Genomic DNA, 26,320 nt, shown 5'->3' with positions numbered 1-26,320 from the left:
TAAAGTTTAGCCTGATTTAATGTCAGACAGGCAGAAAAAAGGTGCGGACGTTTTCTGCAGTGTAAGTGTACATCTGTATTTCTGAACTACATTTCAGCCGTAAAGATTTTACTTTAACACAGAGAAAATCTTCCAGTGGCACCAGATTAAAACTTGACACACACATTCAGGTGCCATTTATATTGGAAACTTTTAAAGACACCAAGAAACAAGTAACAGTTGCCTCAGCATTTTACATATCTGAGAGCAATTTTCAATACAGGATCTTTGCATTATTTATTCCATTTCTAATATTTAATATTAGTTTTTTCCCCTCTTTTTCAAGGAAGTAATTATAGGCTTTAAGCATTTTTTTTTATTTCTGTGCAGCTTCTTTTATTGTTCATAAATTTCTATTTCATCATCTGAACAAATCTTAAAATCCTTATGACTTTGCGCAGTTGGATGAAGCTTGTTTATTTCCCAGTGGAGCAGATATGATTTATCTTCATGTCTCAGATTCCTTGGTGAACCTTGGTGTGATGCTGTTGTGAAAATGCTCTTGCTGTCTAATCTTCTGCCTCACACACAGACATGTGCTTTGAAAGTGTTATCCTCCAAACTAATCCCAGCCATTTGTCACAAACGGATGTTTCAAAACTGATAGAAGTGATCATTTTTAACCCGCTGCCTATGTATTATCGTCTGAGATGAAAGAATCTGTTTTCATGCTTAACCTTGACAACAATTCAAGGTTCTTGTAAGGAGTTTTTAATTTCCCTCATGAAAATTGATTCTGCTGCAATCGGACATGGGTTAATCCCTGGGGACAATGCATTCATAGAAAGATTAAATGCAAAGCACTGCTGTGAAAGAAAAAGCGGAGTCGACGAGTGTATGTATGACATGTGAAAGATCTTTAAAAATACATGATGCTGGATCTGAAGCACATAAAAACCTGGTCTTCAAAGAAACTTGGTCTGTTATCTGTAAAAAAAAAAAAGTGAACTAGAAGGAAATTAAAACATGGAGGTTGTGGTTGAGTCTTAAGTGGTAAGAATTTTTAAAAAAACATGAGTAACACCAAAGTTGCCTCTTCCCTGCACCTTGCTGCAAGTGTCTGCTATTCTGATAAATTGTTGGAATATATTTTTAGTTATTTGCTTCACTTAACCTTGATTTATGAAGTCTTTATAATATGTTTAGAGAAAAGAGAATGTTAGAGTCTAAAACTTAAACCTTCCCAGAATAGCATTATATTAAAACCGTGAACTGGAACGATTAGTTTGTGGTTGCATAAGCTAGAAACTACCAGGCAAACTGCTCTAAATAATTTGACAGTCTTAAGGAAAGCTGCTCTCAATCATGAGCTGCTCAACGTTCACTGATGTTATCTCATCGTTTTGTGTAGATTTTAATTGGAACCCCCCCCACCCCCTTTGCTTTGACGATTACATCTGTTATAACGCTTCACATTTCATTTTAAACTTTTCAGGTTCATCATACATTGTGTTTGGTGGATGCAGCCCGAACCCTTTCTTTCACCATCAGTGTATCTCTGAGTACAGAGGACTTCAAAGCTGCTGCCACCCCCCCAGGGTGCCTCTGCACATTTACTTTGATTGTGTGTCGATGTGCAGACGTACAAAATGTTTGTTTCTGCTTAGGGTGGATAACGAAGGGTCACAAATGACAAGAAGGTGTTTTCCTTCATGGTGTCACAAAATGCTTAAAACAATCCGCTTAGCATTTAATGAGTCTGCATAATTCATCTAAGTCTTTATATTTCAGGAGGCTAAGAGCCAATTAGAGGCACAACTGACATAAAGTAAAACTGACTTCTTCTGTGTATAAAAGAATGACATAATTTGACATAATTATAACATAAGTTTGTCTTTTACGTTATGATTGATGGGTCGGGTTCTTCATGGCGGCAGAATTTTCTACAAAAATAAAAAGGAGTTGTAGCTGCTTATAAATCAGTAGTAGTGAAATATTTGTAGTTACTGGATGAGAAATAAATTATGCTTTTTTAAACTGCTATTTTACAGAAAACAGGAACATATTGAGTATAACAGAGGGGTTTAACTGAAAACTGTATTTAAGGGATGTTTTCTCTTTCTATTTGGATATGAGAAATATTGAAGAGCCAGTCAACAGTTAGTAGGCCAATAAAATGTATGTTTTATAAGCTCTTTGGAGTATAGAGTTTACAGAACCAGAATCAGTCTGATTTGTTTAAACGGAAAGTCCCTTGTTTAAACAGATAACTTATTTTTTTGCATTTATTGGTGATTTAACTTCTAGTCATTTTAAACCTAAAAACGTCTAGACCAAACAGCTGCATCACTCTTGGCCTTCTTGCTATTAGTGAACGGTTTTAGGTGGGAGTTACAAACATATTTTCTATTTGTTCAGTGCAGACATAAAATATAGGCAGAAAATTAATCTTTTCAGCTGTTTCGTATGTGCTACTTTCACATACGAAACAGCTACTTACAACTGCTTCCTACCACGTTGTTTTTTGCACTTGATTCATGACACAGATTGCACTGAATGCATGCAGATGTTTTAAGTCCAGCCGATTTTTAATTGACCTCTTAGCAACCTTTTTCTCTTTTCCTTCTATCTATTGTGTTTTTGATAGATACTGTAGGTAATTCTAGTAATTTAGCTTGCTAACAAAATATTTAGCTTGCTAACAAAATATTTAGCTTGCTAACAAAATATTTAGCTTGCTAACTAAATATTTAGCTTGCTAACAAAATATTTAGCTTGCTAACAAAATATTTAGCTTGCTAACAAAATATTTAGCTTGCTAACTAAATATTTAGATTGCAAGCTACATATTGAGTTTGTAAACTAAATATTTAGGTTGCTAACTAAATACTTAATTTGCTAATTAAATGTTTAGTTTGGAACTGTGACAGTTATAAGTATGAATGACATCGTGAAAATACGACTTTAAAAATGAACCCCCATTTTTCTTCTCTTATGACAGGGTAAATAACCCAAAATATTGCGGTTTTTGACTGTGTAACCTTTACAAACAACACCCATAATTTAGCACCCGCAAAAATGCTTTGTCTGTTTGCCACCTAGAGTTCTGAAATGGTTTTGACCCAATTGTGACCCATGAGAACTGGATCTTGATGTTCTTATTGACCCAAATTTTATAACTTTGGTAAGAAAATAACATCATTATAGCTATATAACCTGCAATAATAGTTTGTGCAGGTAACAACAACAAAAATATTCTCAGAGTTTCAGGTAAATGTTGAAATAAATAAACAATATCTTATACATTCACACAACCATTTAATTCCAACAACAGTTATGTCTGCTCTGCGACTACAATACTGTACACATCTATTTTATTTGTAGCTGTTCAGTTGAAAGGATAAAGCTCTTAAGGGATCATTTGCACTGCAGTGTCTTTTTTACATATTTGCCCAGAAGCTATAACAGGGCATTCACCATTTCTCTAAAAAAGATGTCTACCAGCAGGTTTTAAATTCAACCGCTGACTGTAAAAATTATAGAAGAAGCACAATGTTCTCCCATGTCTCAAAATCTCATTTACGTGTGCAACCATAATGCATTTTATTTACAGTCTATTAATTCAACATAATGAATTATAGGGGGTTTTTGGTTGTGGGTGGGGGGGTATTAATGAGATAAGAGTTGTAAAAAGCAGCTCCTGTTAATTAACAAGGTATATAAACAGATGCAAAAACAGTTTATGAAATCACATTCAAATATTTAGCATCTGTTAATGCTGTTGTTGCACTTCAGAAGCTAGTGCAGTTATCAGCAAATATTAGGTGTCTAAAGACAGTTTTATACTGAATAAAATTTATTTCTCAATCTTAAATGTCTGTTGGCCTGTTTGTGTGAATCTGTATAGATACGACACCTACTGTGGTGAAAAATGCGGATGTAAATTCAGGCTTTTTAGTCAGAAAGTATCAGTTTACACGCAATGATAATTTAAAAAAAGATGTTATTAAAGTCAGAATAATGTGTAAAAAATACTAAACTTAATGACCACCATTGTCAATTAACCACCATTCTATTTAGATGATGTTCAATTGAAATATCCAAATAATTGTGTGAGAGCGAGCTTCTGGAAAAGTTGTGAAATGACCTCTAAGACAACAACAGAGAAGACATTTCCCTAATAGCTGCTGATGCCATGTGTTTGGTTTGATTTTGTAAAAGGTTAGAAGGAGTTATAAGATGGTGGATGACATAAATCCCTGACCATCAGCACCGGTTCCCCCCAAGGCTGTGTTCTCTCTCCTCTGCTCTTCTCCCTGTACACCAACAGCTGCACCTCCAGTCACCAGTCTGTCAAGCTTCTGAAGTTTGCGGACGACACCACCCTGATCGGACTCATCTCTGATGGTGACGAGTCCGCATACAGATGGGAGGTGGACCATCTGTTGGACTGGTGCAGCCAGAACAACCTTGAGCTCAACGCTCTAAAGACAGTGGAGATGGTTGTGGACTTCAGGCAGAACCCAGCCCCACCTGCCCCCATCACCCTCTGTGACTCCACAATTGACACTGTGGAATCTTTCCGCTTCCTGGGAACCATCATCTCCCAGGATCTCAAGTGGGAGCCAAACATCAGCTCCCTCATCAAGAAAGCCCAGCAGAGGATGTTCTTCCTGCGGCAGCTGAAGAAATTCAACCTGCCAAAGACTATGATGGTGTACTTCTACACAGCCATCATTGAGTCCATCCTCACCTCCTCCATCACCATCTGGTACGCCGCTGCTACAGCCAAGGATAAGGGCAGGCTGCAGCGTGTCATTCGATCTGCTGAGAAGGTGATTGGCTGCAGTCTACTGTCGCTCCAGGAACTGTACACCTCCAGGACCCTGAAGCGGGCAGGGAAGATTCTGGCTGATCCCTCCCACCCTGGTCACAGACTCTTTGAGACTCTCCCCTCTGGCAGGAGGCTGCGGTCCATCCGGACCAAAACCTCACGCCACAAGAACAGTTTTTTCCCATCTGCCACCAGCCTGGTTAACAAAGCCTGGAAACCACCCTGACACTCCCCCTTTCCCCCACACCCCCCCTTTTTTTGCTGACAGGACACCTGTAACCTGTAACTCTATGCGTTACATTAACGCTCAGCTTGGACTCCTGCTTACTTGCACTGCTTTACTTGCACAATGATCACCTGCACTGTTGTATTGCTCTTGCATCTTATACTGCTCTATATTTACTCTCACTCACTTAAAACTGTGCACTTATATTTATATTATATTGTAGATATGTTTGTACTGTTTAATTTGTACTGTATTGCACCGACTACGCCAAAACAAATTCCTTGTATGTCCAAAAACGTACTTGGCAATAAAGCTTTTCTGATTCTGATTCTGATTCTGATTCTAAATCACATGTTGCATGTAAGATCCTAAGTAGCTATTAAAGTTTGACACATGGAGGACATTGAGCCTTTGGGATAGAGGGATATTTGAGTCTCTGTTGAGGTTTAGTGTTTAAAAAAGAGATGGTTAATTACTAATGTCAGGTTAAACTATATTAAGCACAGTTTATGGCATTTAATGAAATAACTAGCTGATGATATATTTTATGCTTTTCCACATGGTTTCTGCTAATGCTTTGCAATCAATTACTTTGTTTTTAGAATTTAGGAGACAGGTTTCTTTCCTTGCAAACTTTCTTTTCACAGGAAGTGAAAATAACTTTTATCCACAATAGGTCTCCTTGAAAGAAAGAACCTGGCCTTCTTTGTTCTTACAAAATTAACCTCCAGGTTAACATGGTATAGTTACTGTTTCCCAAGTCCAGCCATGACTGAAGTAATCTGGCTGCTGAGAAGATCTCCTCCAGGCTGGTGTTGCTGGTTAAAGTGAAATAGAGAGAAATGGCTGTACTGTTGCAGGTTGACTTTGGTCTGTCCTGCAATGGCTTCTTGGAAGAAACAACCAAGGGGGTAAAGGGGTCATCAGTCCTGTCCCACACCAAGCAGAGTTTGGGGCTTTGTACCAGGAGGTCTCACCTCTTCAAAATGAAGTGGTTTGAGAATAATGGTTCAAATTTCAGGTTGTCATTCTGTATCTCTTGTATAAATCATTTTCATGCTATGATTTCACAGGAATGTGGTGCATAAAATAATATTCTAACTAAATGCTGATATTATAACCTTTAGGTGCAGAGGAATAGAAGCAGGCAGTGATTTTGTGGGCTCGTATTGTTGCCTTGAAAAGATCTTCAGGCTGAATTTTAATTCTCTCTTGGATTAGATTTGGTAGGTTGAGTCTTTTGTTTCATTTTAATGCATTTTTTCATTTAACTCCACTTTCAGCCCACAATATAATTCCTTTGGCTGTTTCATTCTTCAGAACTGATCCAGGTCCGTTTTTCAGTAGGCACAGCTTCTTATTTTAGAACAATTCCAGATGGAAAAGATACATTTAAAAGATTCTAAAGGGTTGTAATATCATTACGAATGTTAAAATGTTGCTTTACGGGATAAATGATGCCAGATGTTGGAACAGATGGTGTCCTCCAACTTTATGTACTGCTACCAATATTTTTCTCATTACTGTAACTAATCACCTTTGAATATTTGATCATTAAAATCACCACAAGACATGTTTTTGTTTATTGTTGAAAATCATAAATATTTCTTAGCGAGTGCTTTGCAATTGCAGCTATCTCCGGCTCCATTTAGGATCATTTGGTTTGCACTAAAAACATAAATTCCCTACATCAGTGCCCCTGTTAATCAACGAAGCCCTCCACCTTTCTGAATGTTAACATTTCCTGATGTCCTGTAGTTTTCTAGAAGAAAACACCAATGACCCAGCAGCCATGCATGCCCTTTACAGCAATTTCTGTTGCTGCCTTTCCTAGACTGCACACTCAGAAAACATAGCAGAGATCCATTAAATACTTCATGCAGCCATTAATATAGTCTGCACTCCCTGCAGATTTGATATCTGCTTGTGGACTCATAAAGCCAGTGACCCGGATGGCTACAGGAGTGTGCAGTATTTTATGTGTGAATGCCACCAGCAGTGATAGTTGGATTCTATGCATCCATAGAGTCACAGTTGAGGTGAGCTGCTTGTGGTGTGAAAATCTTTGCTGAGAGCAGATACGCAGATATTGTGTGACCCAGGTTCAGGTCTGGAGCGGGTTGTTAGGGAGTTGGGGGCATGCCTGAAGCCAAGCGTGCAGAGAGCAGCCTGGTTTGTAAATAGGAACAACCTCTGCATCTGGAATAAGAGGCAGCGAGAAAACCAGGAGGAGGTGGAAGGACTGACGTGGGTGCAGCCTGCTTCTCAGCTCTGGTATGTTAATCCAACACCAGGCTATGAACGTGTGTGTGCACACGTGTGTTTGTGTGTCCAAAGCGCTATCTGGTAGATTGTGATGTGTTCAGAGAGAAGATGGGAGCTGCAAGACATTGATTGGTTGGTAGGTTTCATGGGGTGTGGCTAGAATTTGAATGCCTGCCTTCCGCACCGGCAGGTTTCGGGGACAGTGACTGAGGAGGGATGGAGTGTTTGAGCCTGTGTGTGTGGTGGTGGGGAGAGTATCGGAGCTTGTGAGAGAAAGGAGGAAAGAGAAGGAAAGAGGGGGGTGGTAGATCGAGAGAGAGAAAGGGGAGGGAGCTTCTGGGAGCAATTCTGGACTACCGCTCAAACACTGCAGTCTTTCTTCTGCTTCTCTGAGGAAACAGAGAGGCAAGTAACTCTCCTTACTTCTCTGGCTTCTTTGGCTGCGTCGCTATGACCCTGATGGACACCTTGATCTCCTTACCCACCTAGAGAAGAGGAGAATTAAGCTGTAGCGGAGGAGGGAGAAACAAGAGGAGGCGACACCACACACTTTGCCTCTTTGATGAGAGTCTGGAAATTAATGACCCACCGTCATCACAGAGGGGGAAGCGCAGAGAGGGGCACAGTTAACAGAATAGCTGAGAGTTGAAGAGGGTGACTTTCTAGATGTGTGAAGAATAGGCTGTGAAGAGGCGTAGAGTGACCCCTAGGCACTTCTCAGAAACAATAAGGGACAAGTTTGGGTCGACGCGTGAAGCGAGGAGTAAATTAGGCAAGGCAGTAACTCCAGAGGGATACTAATTCAAGAAGCCAAAGAATAGCCCAGTCGCAAGCATCCTTCATCCTTTCATCCCTCCTTCCAGCCTTCCTCCTACATCCATAACTGCATCCTTAACTTTCATCTCCTTGTCTTTTATTAGTTCTTCCTTTTGCATGTCAGCAAAAGCACATCCTCAGCCACATTCACATGCCGAACACTCAGAAGCACCTAAGACCACAGCGCAGCAATGCATTCTCAGCAATAGGTGTGTCATCTGCTGCTGAGTATAAGAAGTTGATTTAGTCATATTAGAGGTGTCATTATTTGCTGAGAAAGGAGCATCTGCTCTGGAACTCCTCATGAAACCAGGTAGGACATTTCTGAAAGATTTTGGCTACATTTTGGCAGGTGGAGATGTGTTAAGCTCTCCAGTCATTCACCTGATTAAAACGTTATGAGATGAAACTGCAGACCGGCTTATCTTGCAGAGCACGACACCTGTGTTTGAGGGATTACGCTAAGGGAGACAGAAATGTGCAGATGTCCACATGCATGGCAGGACAGTGTCCTAAATACACTGAATTATACAGGTGGTGTTGCCAGAATATGCAAGGTCTCCTGCTGAATGTGATGACTCTAAAAGACTAGAGACAAACTCAACAGAGGTGAGCAGTGACACATTTTCTTTGATAGGTTGATGTATCTGAAGCATGACCACGTTTATGATATAATTAAACCAGGAGCTTTAGGGTTTACCAGGGGAGCATAATTATCTTAAAATCTCTTTCTCTGCTCTTGGTTGAAACACACAGAGTGACTTTTAAAGACTTTTGAAGGCTAACTGAACTTCCACAATGAGACGCTCAAGCACAGATGAGACTCCTTACCGACGCAGTCCATCTCTGGACAGCAAACCCGACACTCCGCCGTTCTCTTCTGGTTTTCACCGATTCAGTGGGGAGTTCGAGTATAAGAGACCTCCTTTTGCTTTCGGCTTTCACACAACAAAGGGGCCAAAGAACTCCAATGGGCGCTATGCCCAGGGGAAGAAGTATGTGGTGTTTTACCTGGACCTCTCCTTCATATTCCTTCTAGAACTGCGGCGCTGCAGGATGGCTGAGGGTTGCATGATGGCCCTGCGCTATGGAATGGTCTTCTTCAACCTCCTTTTCTGGGTAAGTTCTTTATCTTTGTCACAGGCAGAATGCATAAGTTCTGAGAATTGACTGGAACAAAGTCATGTTTTTCTGTCTTTACTTTATCTTTGTTTCTCTCTCAGTGTGACTTTTCTGTCCTGTTAGCTGTTTTGCTGGTCTGTGCAGTCACAGAGATGTTGGATGAGAAAGGAGGTGCAGTGTGAAGAAGAGGCAGATCGTACATTTAGATCTTGTGTACAAAGCCCACTGTGTGGGTGGGAGAAGCTTTTTCTGTTACCAATAATGTACTTTCAGCGTGGGTGTACTCTGAATTGTTTTCCTTGTTAAGCTTTGGCATATTGGGAGCTTGCATTGTGTGCAGACATTAATCACAACGTAGCCTTTGTGTTCCAGTTCTTTTCCAATACCTCCACCATACCTTCCTCCCAGTGCAACAACACTGCTCAGTGCATCAGTGGATCTGCTGTCAGTCTGCTCTATCTGACGGATTGTATCTGTTTGCTGTGGGGATGGTTGAGCTCCAGTGTGTCTGCCTCTGTCACTCTCACTCTGATAGCCTCACAACAGATCACTTTCATTTGCACTGTGACGCCTGTCATGTTCCCCTGCTATGCTTCCCATTTAAACATTATAGCTTGTGGATTTTCTTGCCACAGACTCCCACAGTGCAATCCATTGCAAGTTGTCACAGAGTTTTAAAGTCAGTCTTGCATCTGCAGCTACTTCTGAGAGATTACTTGATTCACCAAGCATCTGTTATCACTAAGGGACTGAAATGAATGCCTTGAGTGCTGAAATGAAACCTAGCAGCACCTTGAGGAATGAATGACCTCTTCATTCATTTTCGTCATGTCTTTATTGTTTGCAAACACATTATTCTAACCCTGTGACTCACAACGCTCAGATCTGTTTTTATAGTGGTAACATTTTAAATTGTAAGAAAAATATTTAAATTTTTGGGAATGCTTTGTCAATGTGTAATTTGTTGTGTGGCTAAAAAGGTTGTTAACTCGAAAATGCTAAAAAATGTGTCATTATTGGAAAATAGACATTGCAAAACATATGATAATGTTACACATTTTGAGGCTGGAGTGATTTTAATTAGGTTATCGAGTGTAACTGTTGTTAAATGGACACAGTTTAAATCTACAATGCTGTCAAACACTGCTCAGAGAATAAAGACCATGATTCCCCCTTCTTTTTCTCACACTTTCAGAGGCAATTTAACTCCAGAGTTAGGGCTTTCCCCTAAAGAAATTCCCATTTAACCAGGCCAGGTCTCTCCTGGTTCCATGCCTTCCCACTGCTCATGGTGCTTCATGGTGCAACAATATGAAATACAAAAAATGTATCTTCTGGTAAAAGTTTGATCCTCACTCTGTTGTATTCTGAATCCCTGCATTGGACTACTGCATAGGGAGACAGTTTACACAAGAGATGTGAAGAATAACTGATTTGTACTGATTTATGGACTCGGCATCATCAGTGATTTGATGCTGTTGTTGGATGAAAGTTAAATTTGTTGACTTTTAAATGTTACTTTTTTGTTGGTATTCTCTGAACTGTTCAAATAAACAACGAAAGATAAAGAATTTCTAAAGGTTTTCTCCTCTGGTGGTGTTCTGGCTACAGAGCGCTATTATGTTTTGTCTCAGTAGGGGCTGCTACTGCCTGGAATAACTGCACTGAATGTGGCAAAATGTTTCTTTCTCCCTGATCAGGTGGATCAAGTAATATCCCTGAAAAACATCTTATTGTGGTACATATGAATTAAATAAAGTGCTGATCACTAAAAGTTTAAATCTTGGTTATTCTTGGTTTTACAAGCAAACAGTTTTTCTGATATCATCAGCTTGATTTGAACTTTCTTGTATTAAACAAGGCAGATTGAAAGGAAAAGTCTGCGGTTTTAAACATGGTGCTCATTTTATTTGTGTTTGGCCTCAATGAGCTCGCCTCCTGCTGAAAGCAATTCTTTCCTCAGGATCCAGCAGAGAGTTGTATAAACTGTTTTCTGTACAAGATTCAATCTGTTTTGGTGGCGGAAATAAACAAACAACAATTATCAAGCCACCTCCAACACCGGTTACTGAGCACTGCTGGTCAGTTATCTGAAAGAATGCTACTACATCCTCCGTTTGGTTACAAGAAAGGCAAATTTGACTATTTAGAAATATTTACAATAGCAAACTAATAGACTGCTGCATATCCTGAACACTGTTTTAAATTAGAGTGCGGAACAAGCTAACTATCAATGGCAGCCTCTCCATCAGATCAGTTAACCGCACTAACTACCCAACTATCAGGTTGTTATACCCGTGGTACTACATAAAGAGCTGATTTGCAGAATCAGAAACAAGTTTATTTTTCATTAAGATTAAAATAGCATTAGAACCTCATGCCAGCCCATGCCTATGTAACTGCAAACAATAACTGATATTTCCAAATGTAAACAGTTACAACTATAGTAGAGTTAACTTTAGTAGTACAGGGTTGAGAAGAAGCCGCATGCATCTCTTTACCATAGAAATTTGTATAAATGCTTCAAAATAGGACAGATTTATGGAAATGTTCTTAGGGAAAAAGGTTTATTGCAGAAATAATAGAGATGCAGCTAAAGAGAGGAGTCGTGTTTTATTATTAGCACTCTATGTGTGTAGTGCCGCCTGGGAGATATAACAGGCACAAAGAGCAACAGCCCTCTCCTCTTGAAAAGTCAGTTATGTTCAGATCCTCCAGATAAGGAGAGAGGAGCTCTTCTGATATCAAACCTGTCATTGAAAATAATGAGTCTCAGTCAAAGCGGCTGCAGCTGTATGTTAAATTCAAATCCAATTTAAAGGTCTTTGCAGTATTCTTGATTTTTATGATAACCATTTGAAAGGAAGTGTTCCTTTTTGGCTTTGCTGAAATAATGTGAAAACTGATTTTTTTTTAATTATGTTTGACTTCTCTGTTTTACTTTTAAATTCAAACTCAAAGCCTATGCTGTGAAAAAAGAAGCAACTCATCAGCACATACAACTTATATTATCTATGTTAGTGAGACTTCAGCACCTCCACTTTAAGTGGCAATAAACTGTCACATGGTGAGAGTCATCGATTCAAAATATCTTATTCCGTGAAAACAGATGAGGTGCTATAACATCCTTGTGAGACCTTATTAAATGTACTAAACAGAATCCAGTGTTAATAGAGTTATAGCAGCTTTATGCAGTGTGAAAATAGATAAGATTAAATCTTTTATTGTCAGTGTTGACATGTATTTCTTTATGTTTTCTGCTTTTAAGACAACTGCTCAGTATCAAACCCAAAGCCTCTATACAATGGATAATATGTACCTAAAGAAGTAATTACATCTTAATGTAGACCCCTGTAATCAGAAAATGGACTTGAGCTGTTTTAAATATACTGAAGCAGCTTTACTGGCTGAAGGACAAAACTTACACGACAACAACAAAACGGCTTTTAAAGCCGATCTGTCAGTACAAATAAGTGTGTCCTTCCATACATGGGAGCATTTTCAGGAAGAATAAAAGTGAATTTGAATGCATATTTAATGGATTTATTGTTGGGGATGAGAAGATTTGTGAATGAATGTAAAATCAGAATATATTTTTATTTAATTTAAGCCAATTTAAGGGACCTTTCAGTTGGCATATAAAAAATAAAGTTCCATTATTAGACCAGAAAATACAATTTTGATGTCTGAATGTTCACAGGTCTCAGCATGATTTTGCAGTCTAATCCACTATTTCTCTCCCAAACACACTCTTCCCATTGTAACACATAAGATTAGGATGTGTCCTTCTGTAATTTACACATTCCCTGCAGACTTAATGTCCTCTAGAAATATCCCGGTGCCATGTGAGAAAGCAAAGGAGCAATTTCCTGCAGATTTATCTCTTTGTTTTTTCAAAGCCCTAAAATATCTTGAAGGTCATCGTATGAACTTATCAGATTATCTATAAGCAGTCACAGTTAAAACTAGATATTACTATACACCGAATGTAGTGATATTACTGTTTTGTCCCCCTGATTTTAAATCAGACTAAACATTTCCTTTTTAGTCAATATCGTAATTTGCTAAATGCCAAAAATTGAAATACCTTTTAAGACAATTTTTATTGCTCTCTTTAAAGTCATATAAAAAGTAGTATTTTCTTCTAACGTTACAATTTAGGTAATTGTAGCCACCTGTGACTGTATTTTAAGGCACCTCAAACCTTGCTTCGTTGAGCGTCATCATGGAAAAATCAAAAGAAATTAGCCAAAATATCAAGGAGAGATTTGTGGACCTTCACAAGTCTGGTTCCTCAATTATCAGATGTCTGAAGGTACCATGTTCATCTGTTCAAACATAAATAAAAAGCCAGATTCCAGTTTGCTTTTCCACTCAAGAACAAAGACTTACATTTGTGAAGACCTGTTCTGTAGTTTGATGAAACCAACATTGAAATATCTTGCCATAATGACTATTGTTACGTCTGGAGGACAAAAGGGGAACTTGCAAGCCTGAGAACACCATCCCGACTGCTATGTACATTGGTGGCAGCATCACGTTGTTGGGGTGTTCTGCTCAATGAAGGACTGTTGCTCTTCACAAATGACATGGTATTTTGAGAAATGAACATTACATGGAAATATTAGGGCAGCATCTCAAGACATAAGGCAGGGGTTACACCTTGGGCACATCTGGGTCTTTCAAATAGACAATGATCCAAAGCATACTGGTAAAATAGTTTCAAAGTGTCTTGAGGACAGCAAAGTCAATGTTTTGAAATGAACATAATAAAGCCCTGATGCAGGCAGAGCTGAAAAAGTGTGTGTGAGCAAGGCAGCCTACAAACCTGACCCAATTACACCAGTTCTCTCAAGATGAATGGGCAAAACTCCAGCCAACTACTTCCTTATAAAAGGATACCTAAAACGTTTGTGGCAATTCATACTGTTTGAAAGACAATGCTACCAAATACCACTGACATGTATGTAAACTGGGATGAATTTCTCTCTGTCATTATTCTGGTTGTGGCAAATGGAAATAATGTTGGTAAACCTAACTGACCTAAAACAGGACATGAACGTGAGAAAAAAAGGTTATTTGGGTTTTTTTTACAGTGTATTTAGATATCTGATATCAACTATATGTGTGCAAGTAAGCAAATGCTGCTTCAGTTTTAGCTTCTATGCTCTGTGTGCTGCAGATGCATTCAAATACATTTGGTATTAATTTAAAGACAAACTTGTTCATCCATCATTCTCAACCTGCTGTAAAGGAAACAGAGTGGTTTTTACAGCACAGTTTTTGCACCATGTCTCACCTCCTGGTTACATAAAGCAGATGATTCCCAAGCTTTGCACCATGTGTGGTGTTCATGTGTGCAAACATCTTTGGCTTAGACCTTATGTAGTTATGCCATAAATTCACAGAAGACATTTCTTTAGTCTAGTTTCTGAACGACCATTGTATCAGAGTTAGTTAAAAGCAGAAGGCCAAACCACAGCATTACTTAATGCAAAGGGAAACATTAAAAACAATAAAACTAAGTAACTAAGAGACTGGTGTGAAAATCACAGAGAAAGCTGCACAGTGCATTCGGAATCAGTAGTGTATCAGTAGTGTATTTTCTTCTTGTGCATAGTTTTGTTCTTTGAAGCCTAAAAGCATGCATGTTTGGTTATTGGTCACCCTGAATTGACTCCAGCGGTCAGCATGGTTGGTTTTGTTAAATCTGTGGTTGGCTGGTAGCCCGTACAAGTCGTGCCAAGCATGTTGCTCCATTACTGTCAGGAAAGACCCCAAGCCTGAACATGATATATGTAAGTGCTTTAAAAAAATCCAATTTAGAATCTGAGGCAACACTTGTGTTTTCACATACCGTAAATGGATGAGATGTAGTTGGTTGATGTATGCATCTCATCTATTAAATGCTGAGGCCCCTCCTTTCATATGTGAGCTTAGTCCTAAGTAAGCAGACTGCAGCAAGAAAGGTCCATTTAACCGTTTGTTGTTCGTCATGAAAATATATAATACTTGTGATAGCGATTCATTTTTGGCAGTTCTGAACAACTGGGCTGAAGTTACAACTAGGCAGATTTCACGTCATTTGTTTTTGAACTAGTAACCCTAGATTACACAAATCTCTATTTATAGACAGAATCAAAGGAAGTGCAAAGGTAAGCAGCGCGTCAAAGGTTGGATGGACGTATACAAACACACAGCAAAAAAGCAGCAGGACAGGAGGGAACCTGGCATGCAGCTGGAGTGAAGCTGATATTAGAGTACCATTATCTTGTGGCCCTGCCCAGTATGAAGTCAGATAATATCATGTAATTCCACCCTTGAGCACTTTGCACTATTTGAACTGTTTGCAAAAATAAAGATAGATTTCCACTTTATAGTAGAAACAGTGAAACCCTACTTGAAAAAGTCTTGCCTCTGTAGACTTACGGCATTAACGACAAAAATAATCAGTTGAAGGATCGGTTTGTCTGCCAAAAACAGTCAGTGTACAGCAGTTTGCTGTGTTGTAAATACACATCGACACCTGGATTAGAAAGTGACAAAAAGGATTCTACTGAGAAATCTGCCTTGTTGAATAGTTGATACTGTCAGTTTTAATTAACGGTGTTAAAATTAAATACCTGTGTTGTTAGGCAGGACGGGTAATGATAAAAAGAACAACGCTGTGGAAGAAGACAGAAGAAAACGTTGCATGCTCTTTGTGTTAAACATTCAACATGGCGGATGTTTTGTCCTAGTTTATATAGCACACATCTCTGTCCTTCTGAAGGTATTAAAATCTTTTTATCTCCCTTAGACTTTAAAAGTGGATTAACTTCTGACCTTTCATGTTTATCCATGGTTTTTTTCTGAGGTGTATGTTTTAGCCTTTAAAAAAATTTGTTTAGCCAAAGGGTGTTGCGATAAATGCAGCTTGTTTTAACTGAAATTTGTGATTTTAGGTTTAGGAAACTGATTCATTACAAGTTTTGCCAGTGGGAAGAGTTTGCACATCCATGTACTTTACAAAGACATCACAAACGGAAGATTTGCTCCTCACACTGTGAAAAGCATCTCTCTGCACCGACACAGTTTGCCAACATTTAGATAAGGCATTATGCATCAAATCTGGGGAAAGTTATCCATATTTATTTATATTTTTGTGGAATTTCCCTGTGATAAAAAGAGTTTCAAATACCAGCACTTTTTGTGACACACAAATAGTCGTAAAGTTTCAGTGCTCTCTTGAAAACCTGCAGTGACTGCATTGTAAGGGAAGGAACTTTACAAATTATTGTCGCAAAATGAACTCTGTAATCTACAAATAAAATTAAAATGGTGTGTGTAGAAGCCTGTTGTTACTGGTTTATATTCACAATATGAACCAAGGTTGCATAGTAACAGTAAAAATGTTTTTTGTCCATTTAATGCTTTCCATTGGAATGTATTTCACAACCTTTGGCTTTGCATCCCTACTGCCAGTCCATTTAGAACATTTCTCCTAGTTTTGTTTTTCTTTGTCACTTCTGTATCTCCTGCTTTTGTGGCTGTATGTGGCCTATAGATTATAAAGGAAAGACAAAAGGAGTATAAATTGCTCAAAACAGCAGGACCTGATGGGTTTGCATTCCCATTAAGTTAGTACTATTTTCCTTGTGAATGAAACACTGAAATGAAGCTGACAGCGATGGCAAAAATGTGCAAAACATTCAACTAATACCCAAGTTATATGAGTTGTATAGTCCTGCTGGGAGAAACATAGTTTTCGTTAATACGTCACGTGACATTTTTACTCGTTACATTTAGCAGCATGGTGCACAGGCCAGGCAGGCTCTACCCATATGTGCAACTGTCCAAAGAATCCAAACATTTTCTAAGTTCTCCAGTCTTAAATCGGACTTCTCTGTTTTCCTTTTTGAACTCTTTACATTTTCAGGAAACCCAAACTTTGCCTCTGGTGTCTGGAGGGCTGAGTTAAACAAGCTTAAAAGCAGGCCCTGTTAATTGTATCTCATCTCTGCCTCAGAGGAGTGATTTCAGGTCAAATGTGTACTACACTATTTATGTTTAATGATAGAGCTCCATGCTGCTATTTTCTCCCAAATCATTACTGAGCAGTTCCCTTGTGTTTAACACCAAACTGCCAATCAAATATGCATTGCTGTTTCCAGACCCAGCAAAACAAGGAGGAGAAGGAAAGAAAAGTCCAGAAATGTTTTTTGTTCGACATATACAGAAAGGTTTGTTAGTTTTAAGATTTTATTCCAAATACTTGGTTAAAATCTTGATTTTCATAAAGTAATATTGCCATGTTATAAATCAAAAAATAGAAATATTTCTTTTTAGTGAAGAATTTGCAGTTCATGTTTATTCAAAATCAAATACATAACATAGCAACATACCTTCCTATATCACAGAGTAAAACCTTTCATCAAATGTTTAAAAATAACAAATTGGTTGCCATGTTTCTAAAGAGACAGAAGCTGTTCTCTCCTACAGAGAACAGAGTCATAACAACAAAACAAGATGTATAAGGGTTTTCTGCAGTTATATGTTGGTGCCAGTTGCAAATTGGTTTGGAAACAGCAAGATGTCAAAAGGTCAAACTGTGAGGGCTTAGTGGGAATGGTGGTCATGATTGAGCTCAAAGCTGCTGGTCTGTGGTGGCTGAAAGAGCACGAAGAGTGAGATGAAATGTCCCTGCTCCACAAACAGTAACAGTGTTCTGCAGATTACACAAAGATGAATAAAAAATTGGAACATGTTTCTGCACAAATATGGAATAATTTCATTTTCCCGCTGTCATCATGATAACATTGAAAATGTTTTTTTTAATGCAAAGACGACTTCTTTGTAGTGGGAAATACATTAGATCAGATTAATTTTGGCTTATCTCAGAGTTTAGACCCCAAAGTAATTTCCAACTAAACTGGTTCCAGTGCTAAACCAGTACTAGTTAACAACACTTAACAACAGTTCTCTGATACCCCTTTTCCACCAATGCAGTTCGGAGCTGGTTCCAGTTCCCGAATCTGATTTCGAAACAGTAAGGCATGTTTACACCGATGAACAGAGGTTCCCGGAAGTAAACTCTGGTTCAACTTTTTTTTTTTTTTTTTAGCGTGAACCATAACGTCACCTGTGGGTGGGTTGAAGCTGAAGACAATATAAGCAACAAGTACGGTGGGTAAGACGGAGAACATATGGTATAAACATTGTAAAACTACTCCTTCTGTTACACTCACGGATGCTGAACATGTGCAAATGAAATCATTGTACATACCATTGTTCTTGCACAGAGTCGTCATCTCCTTTTCAGTATTAACTGTAGTTTATGGATGTATTATTAGGGACATTGCGCGAAGATCAGCAAACTCTGCTGTCTGCTACCATTCTTTTCCCACATGCAGTGTAACGCCCACTGCTGATGACTCATGCTTGGTCCCCAAAGCTGGTGGAAATGCGCGTTGGTGCTTAACAAACATCACGTTCGTAGTCACCCGAACCGAATCGGTTTAAGAATGAGTTCCTTTGGTGAAAAAAACGCTATTTAGTTTCCACAACCCCAAGCTCCAGCTCAGGCACTGAGAAACTGGTGCTACCCAAGCCGAACCAAAGGAAATAACCTCTTCCATTAGACGCTGGAGGTGGGCTTGGCAGCCAATTAAAATATTATAGCACCAAGTATAAAACTTTGGCATTTAGACTTGTTTATTACCTGTCAAGTTAATGGCAAAACCAAAAACCGAAAAAAAGACTGGGATTGAAAAACATTAAAATGTTGGATTAGCATCAGAATAACACAAACGGTCTCTTATCTTCCTACAATTTATTTTGATATTAACCGTCAAAGTTGAGGTCAGTGTGCCTTTTAATACCGAAATGAAAACTGCAATACATTTATACATTTATTTAGACTTAAATAAACTAAATGAAACTTCATTGTGTGGTGTAAATAGTCAATATGTAATTTTTCTATGTAACATAGAAAAATATATTGATCTTTATTTAGATTATATTTTAGATTATGTTTAAAGTACATAATTCCCTGACTTCTATGCAGTGTCAGGCTTTAAAAAGTTAAATAAAGCTAAAATGCGTTTTTGCTAGACATTCATGTCATACCAGGACTCGACAACCATGTAATTCTATTCTAAATTAAAAAAGAAAATGTAAAATTTTATATTTGTGCTGCCATCTGAGGTACATAATTATCCAATAATGCTTGAACTAGTTGTGACAAACAGGTGATACATGTTTGTTGGAATCAATCTCAGTCCAAAAATAGGTAACAGAGTAGTTAATGTGAAGTCCGCTTTTAAGCTTTCATGTCATTTAAAAGGTTCATCAATTTCCACATTGTCATGGAAACAAGCCTTTTTCTAAGTGTTACATAAAAAGAAAACACCAGGTCTGTCTCTGTGGGCGTGGATGTGTGTTCGCGGCCACATTCATGTCCACAGTGTGGTGCAAATTGAACCGACATTATTTTAGTAATTTTTGTGACTTTGATTGTAGAAAATGAGTTTTGAGCCTCGACCTCCTACATTACTACTTTTGTGGGTGAAAAACTCTTGGCTGTCTTTCTTGAAAAAGTGGGAAAAAAAAACTGATTTCTGTATTTAAGAACTGCTCATTGGAAGTGCTTATTATTTCTTAAATTATTTAACAATGACTCCTTCAGAAAATTGGCCAGCTACGACTTATTCACACTATTAATTGTTTTTAGCTGAAGCCACCACAAAGCTATAAAAAAACACCCCACAGCTAGCAGATACAAAAACAACTGATTTCCAGCCACTTTTCAAATAATCTGTTGGTTGTGAAAGTGTTTTTATCCATGCTGCAGGGGGATGAAATTCAGCAACATTGGGTGAAACAGGGACACAGAAGAGATGATAAAAGAAAAGGCAAAAGGAAGAGATGGAAGTGGAAGCCTCTGAAGTTGTGTTTACTTGTCATCATAATGTAGGTCAAAGCCCAGCGGACGACCCGTAGATTGCCAGAGTTGTGAATGGGTTGCATATGTCTCCCCTAATTTAGACAAATCAATAAAAATTGTCATTGTGCTGATTTGGAGATCTGTCCGACCCACCCAGCTCCATCCCCTGCCACCACCCAGCATATCGATTCGCAGCTGCAGCAGTGAGGGGACGTGCACAGCATGAGCGGTCCAGATAATAAGCCCAGCAGTTTGCTGAGTTTGGCATGTTGCTGCACAGCACTCACAAGTTGCAGTGTCAAACCAGCGTAAAGAAATATCTGTAAATTGGAAAGGGGACCCTTGAGATTGCTCTACTGTTTTCTTTTTCGGTTCATATGAACATTACATTCAGAAACATGTCCTTATTCCTGGTTACGTCAGGAAGGGCATCTGCTGTAAAAACTACCAAGTCTGGGTGCAAGTTGGACTGACTTGCTGTGGCGACCCTTGAAAAAGGAGCAGCCAAAAAGACTCCTCCTCCTTTACATTCAGAAACACCATCACATATTAATGTCTTCCTGCTGGTCTGACAAGTCTGTCCCTCTTACTGCAGCAGACAGTGCTGCAGTGAATGAGCATACTGTCAACTACATACACCTACATGCTCCAAAGTTTATTTATTAATGTATTTCTAGTGTTTTGGCTCCTGGAAATGTCTGCAGCCCTTTCTTTATCTTTGCTGCCAGTTTTGTACTCCAGACCTTTTTGATTTCAGGCTTACAGCTCCGGCATAAACCAGATTTTGGCATCACCACAAAGCTGACCTATTTGAAGCCTTCATTTAGCATTTCCCATACACACACACACACACACACACACACACACACCCATATATATATATATATATATATATATGTTCCCACGGTTATAAAGAGCAACAGTCACATCAATTTTGCCATGTTTTCATGCTCACCAGTGACATTTTGAGGAGTTTCTCATAAGAGGATTAGCACTGTTTGTTGCTGTCAGAAAGGAATCTTTTTAAAACTAAATTGCTAGATTTGCTCTTCTTCTCTAAATGTTCTGGGATTAGCAAAAAGGGACATTTGTCAATTCAGTTTGTTTTCTTCTAAATTTGTGTTAAAACACATTAACAAGGAAATCGTTCTGCTTGTGCTTTAACTCAGCAAGAATCTTTTTGAGCTGTCACTCCAGTTTAAAACAGAATGTGCAGACATTGAGGGACACAGGGTAATAGGAATAAAAGTGTGCCACTAAACTGGTTACCTTGGGTAGCAACTCTCAGAACTCCTTCTGAGATCAGCTTTATCTTCCAGACATTATGCATGAAAATGGTTTTCCTGTTTTCTTCAATTTTATGCAGAAACATCACTTTTTTAAATGTTAAAGACGTTGTAATGTCTGATAACATCACTAACATCACTGTCTAATAACAGCAACCCTTTAAGGTGTGCTATTTACATCACACAGTGCTGTGCAGGAGGGCTCTAACATTTTCTGATATCTTTGAACTTAACAAGCCTGTTTTAGCTAAAGAACGCTTGACTGAGTGCGGTTCACTATTGCAACATTTAACAATTTTCTTTTCAAGAGCTAACAGCTGCTGTGAAGTGATCTGCTATTAAGACAAAGTTTAGCTAAGTCGAGCAAAAATGTGCCCAAATTTTGCCTAGGAGACAGGCTGTGGTTGTCAGGTAAGGTGCACAAATAAGTACTTCGTGGGAACAATTTATTATTTCGTGCACACACTATATATATATTTCTTCCCCATGTCAGCTCCTGGGTGGCATACTTGTCAGGTGATGTTCTAAAATAAAATTTGTATTTTAAAATAGCAGAACCTTAAAGTAATGTTTAAAGGACAATTACAAGCATATGTACTCGTAATAAGCTGCATTTCTGACTGTAATTCAGTTTTTGTGCTTTCTGATAATATCAGACATAAAGTACATGTAAACAAGAAAAGCTTCAGTTTACTTCAGCCATATAAATACCTCATATGCTAGAACGCAAACTAAGACAGAAGCAAATAGATCTATTTACACCCAACGTTCCTGTCTTGTCCTATTACAATGAAAAATGGATGCCACAATTTCCGATCAATGGATGCTTTACAATTTGTTCCCAAAGTTCAAACTGAACTCTGCACCAAGTCTTTCCAGGTTTCAGCTCTCAATATTTGGAATCACCTACAAATTAATCTATATTGTTTTTTAAAAAGGGGCATGGGTTGGTAACCTTGACCTAAAATGTCAGTTTCATTGAATTTACATAAAAAAGGAAAATCTGTAACATTATCAAATTTTCCATTGTTAAAATGGAAAAGCAGCAGTTCTTCTACATTGATTATGTTATCTAATACAATCATTTATCAGTCAGTCAGTCATTTTCTACCGCTTATTCCATAGTGGGTCGCGGGGGAGCTGGTGCCTATCTCCAGCAGTCTATGGGCGAGAGGCGGGGTACACCCTGGACAGGTCGCCAGTCCATCGCAGGGCTTCACACAAACAACCATGCACACACCTAAGGGCAATTTAGAGTGACCAATTAACCTAACAGTCATGTCTTTGGACTGTGGGAGGAAGCCAGAGTACCCAGTGAGAACCCACACATGCACGGGGAGACCATGCAAACTCCATGCAGAAAGACCACAGGCTGGGAATCAAACCCAGGACCTTCTTGCTGCAAGGCAACAGTGCTACCAACTGCGCCACCATGCAGGCACAATCATTTATTTTTCTTTTAAATTTGGCAGACTAAAGAAAAACTATAAACATCCACTAAATGTATTAATAGTTTTTAAGGCGCATGGTGGAAAATCTGAAAGCTTTTTGTCATTTTACATGTTCAGGTAACACAAGTATAACAAGATGATATTAGGTGTTTCATTATTCTGGATCATGACTGTTGTGGTTGTTTAGTCTCCATGCTTTGTGTGACCAGAAGTACTCCCAAACAGCTGAATTTATCCCTCTTGTAAGCATTGGAAGAGTGTAATAGCTTTCTTCCATCCAGGTGATCTGTAGTGTGCAGAAACAGGAACGGGAGGTTGAGAACTACAGAAAAAACTCAGATTTCTCCAGGAGTAAAAACTACCGATTTGTTCTGTATTAAAGAATTTCATAGCCAATTTGGGGTCACGGTCATACCCCATCAGCCTGCTTTTAGACATTTCAGTTGCCCCTCTTGTTTTCTTGTCTTTTTTTTTTTTTTGGTTCTACTCACAGAAGAGTGTTTCTGTCAGGTAAAGTTAGACTCAAGCACTTACAAATAAGGAGATAGAATGAAAATAATCAAAGTATGTCAAAAAGCCTGGATGAGAGAGATGTATTAATGGAGCCGTTTGCAAATGTATGCAGGGAAATAACTTTTGAATCTTTTATTAGTGCAAATGTATTTGATGACTGCTGGAAATGACATGGCCTAAATAAACACAACATGAAACTGGTAAGGTCAGAAGTGGAATACACAGACATTAAACATTTAATATTTCTGCTAATCTAAGCAAACTGGGGATCTGACTGTAGAATCATATTTATCATCTACAAACGAGACTGGTGTTATCCTCTTCATTTATCTCTTGGCAAGAGAGCAAATAGGCATATTTTCTAACCAATGAACTTCCACTTTAAATGTAAACATCCACATTACTTCCGTTCACTGCATAATGTGCATGTTTATTTAGTGAATACACCATTTAAAAGAGGATTTATCATCAACCATACTTTACTCAGAAAAAGAGCTTTCACTTCTTTCCATCACATTTCCATATTAGCCCCGGGATTGAATGGAAGCACTTAGTGAGGAATGTTCTCACTACTTTGTCAGCATTCTGACAGTAAATTATTTCCTCTGCATCCATCTGGCATCAGGATACAAACTGGGCTTATTCAATGATGATAAAAGACATCTTTTTGAACAGATATAACTACAAGGGAAGTGAGAGAAAAGTTCCTCTGGCAAGGTTAAAGCCCGGTATCACAATCTGAAGCAAAGTGGTCTGGATCAACGCTAAGCCTGATTTACTTTGCTGATCAAACAGAGAAACAAGAAAACAAGCAGCAGAAAAATAACTAACATTACTGAAATCTTCACATCTGTTATCAGCACCCTTATCAAAACACAAGCTCTTGCGGTCAGAAATATACAACTTTTCATGGGAATGACAACATATTAATTCTGAGCTCTCAATGATTTGTTGAACCAGTTTTTACAAGGGTAAAATCATTGTTAACTCTCATTGGACGTAAACCTTTTTAAAAAATGTATAGCACTTATTTTAACTGGTTGTTTTCCTGGCATAGACCTTCCTTTTAAGCACAGTCCATACATTTTAGTCCATACATTTCTTGTCACTGTGGGCAAATAGTCCCCGTCTGACCATGAAACTTTACAGGACATATGGCTTGTCCAATATGGGCAGCTGCAAATTTTAGTCGAGCTCTTGGTCAGCATCAAATGCTGCTTTTCCACTGGCTCGTTTTAGCCGGCGCAGCTCTGCACCACTCGGTTTCGCTCTACTCGGAACGGTAACTGTTGTGTTTCCACTGACCCCCGAACAGCTGAAGCTATGGCGACTGAAGCCCCGCCTCCAACCAATTCCGAACCAAACACGTTGTTTCATGGTGGTTTTGTTATGCGTGTTTTGGGGGAAATGTTTGTGCACCTGATCAGCTGATTTAGGATGTTATTAAATACATTGCTCTGCCTGCGTGTAATTCAGAAAGGTGATTTGTCCTTTTTCTTTTCTGTCAGCGTTGAGGCATGGTTTACGACTCGTAAATGATAAAATTACATGTTTGACCTGCTCCGGCCACTGTAGTCCTTAATATTACTGTAGTTGCTCTTGAGTATTATTAACTTTTCTCAATGAAAACCTTCTCATTTCTCCTCCTCCCATGGCCAATCAGTGACAAGCAGTCTGTTCACGTCACATGTAGTCCCTACTCAGCCCCGGTCGTACCTACTCAGGAGCAGGGACCAAAAAAGTAGATACCAGTACGGAAAAAACAGTAACGGAAACGCTCGCAAATCGACCCGAGTGGAGTCGAGTAGGGCCAAATCGAGCTAGTGGAAAAGGGGCATAAGACAGATGTTTCAGCCATTTCTTGTTCAGGTTAGTTTCTAAATTGTTCTTCAACATCCCAATCATTTTCCTTTCACCTGAGATTGACAGTGTCAGATGGTTGATATTTTTAGACAATTTAGTTTTCAAACAGGACTATATTGGAGCACTCATCTAAACTGCTTTAGGACTGTATAAAGCAGACTAACACTAAGCTTTCAGAACAGCCTTCCCGAAGCCCTTCTATCCTGATTTCTTGATGGAAATGTGTGTCAGGCTGTGAAACTTCTTTAAATGCCATCGAAAGGGTTGCCAAGTAATCCACAATTATATTTAACTATCAACAGCTCTTTGGTTGATTGGTCCAATATTCTGCCAGAACTGTGCCAGAAGCTTGTGTATGGCTACAGCAGACATGTGGTTCAAATGTATAAAAGTCCAAACTTAAAATGACATTTTATGCCATGATGACTGCATCAGTTTTAAACTCATCTGAAGTTTTAAGGCGTTAATTGGCAGCCTAATCCGGCACCAACACTTCATATTGGCTGTTCCTTTAGGGTCTCTTGGCTGGGTGTACTTTCTTTAACTCAATAAGTCTCTACAAGTGATCTACAATGAATGAGTTCTGTGTAATTGCAGTTGACAGATCTGAATCATGAAGTCATTTAAATATTCAAGACACTTGACACTTGAAGTGCCGATGTGTTAATGTAAAAGTGCAGCACCGTGTAAAATCAGTATAGGCATTCCTCTTATAGGAGTTTCACATTTTTCAGGGTGATCTAAAGGAATTACCATGTCACTAACTGAGCTTAACACAAGCCCACCTGTAAGTTGGGATGCATTTATTTAAATTATCATTAATTTCAGGAGATTTAACCTGAGTCGAGAGGCTGCTGATTAGTTTAATCCCACCAGACCATGGTTTGATTTATTTATTTGAATGTATGCAGTCACTGGAGGAAGTGGAGGGTGATTAGCTGCAAAGCAGGCTTTGAAATTGACTGCTGTAAAAGTACTGGGATTTTTGTAAAAGACGGAGCATATAGAGAGATTTTCTGTATTAGTATATAGGAGTGGGCC

The 26,320-nt window shown here is 38.7% G+C and overlaps 1 protein-coding gene across 6 annotated transcripts in view; it reads left to right on the top strand.

Annotated features, from left to right (window-relative positions):
- Positions 1-26,320, top strand: part of tspan4a (tetraspanin 4a) — a 228,052-nt gene that overhangs the window by 37,308 nt on the left and 164,424 nt on the right. The window contains exons 1-3 of one of the 6 annotated variants that reach the window (XM_047364101.1): positions 7,511-8,433; positions 8,655-8,729; positions 8,877-9,239. In XM_047364101.1, coding sequence (XP_047220057.1) covers positions 8,919-9,239 — 321 coding nt within the window. In that variant the 5' untranslated portion in view covers positions 7,511-8,433; positions 8,655-8,729; positions 8,877-8,918. Of the gene's footprint in view, positions 1-7,196; positions 7,314-7,510; positions 8,434-8,552; positions 8,730-8,876; positions 9,240-26,320 lie in introns of those variants that run through there. The other 5 variants (XM_047364100.1, XM_047364106.1, XM_047364103.1 and 2 more) reach the window with 5 other exon arrangements.

This window comes from Girardinichthys multiradiatus, chromosome 4 (genome assembly GCF_021462225.1).
Source record: "Girardinichthys multiradiatus isolate DD_20200921_A chromosome 4, DD_fGirMul_XY1, whole genome shotgun sequence".
NCBI lineage: Eukaryota > Metazoa > Chordata > Actinopteri > Cyprinodontiformes > Goodeidae > Girardinichthys > Girardinichthys multiradiatus.
The sequence above is the reverse complement of the archived record's forward strand: the minus strand, read 5'-3'. Positions and strand labels throughout refer to the sequence as shown.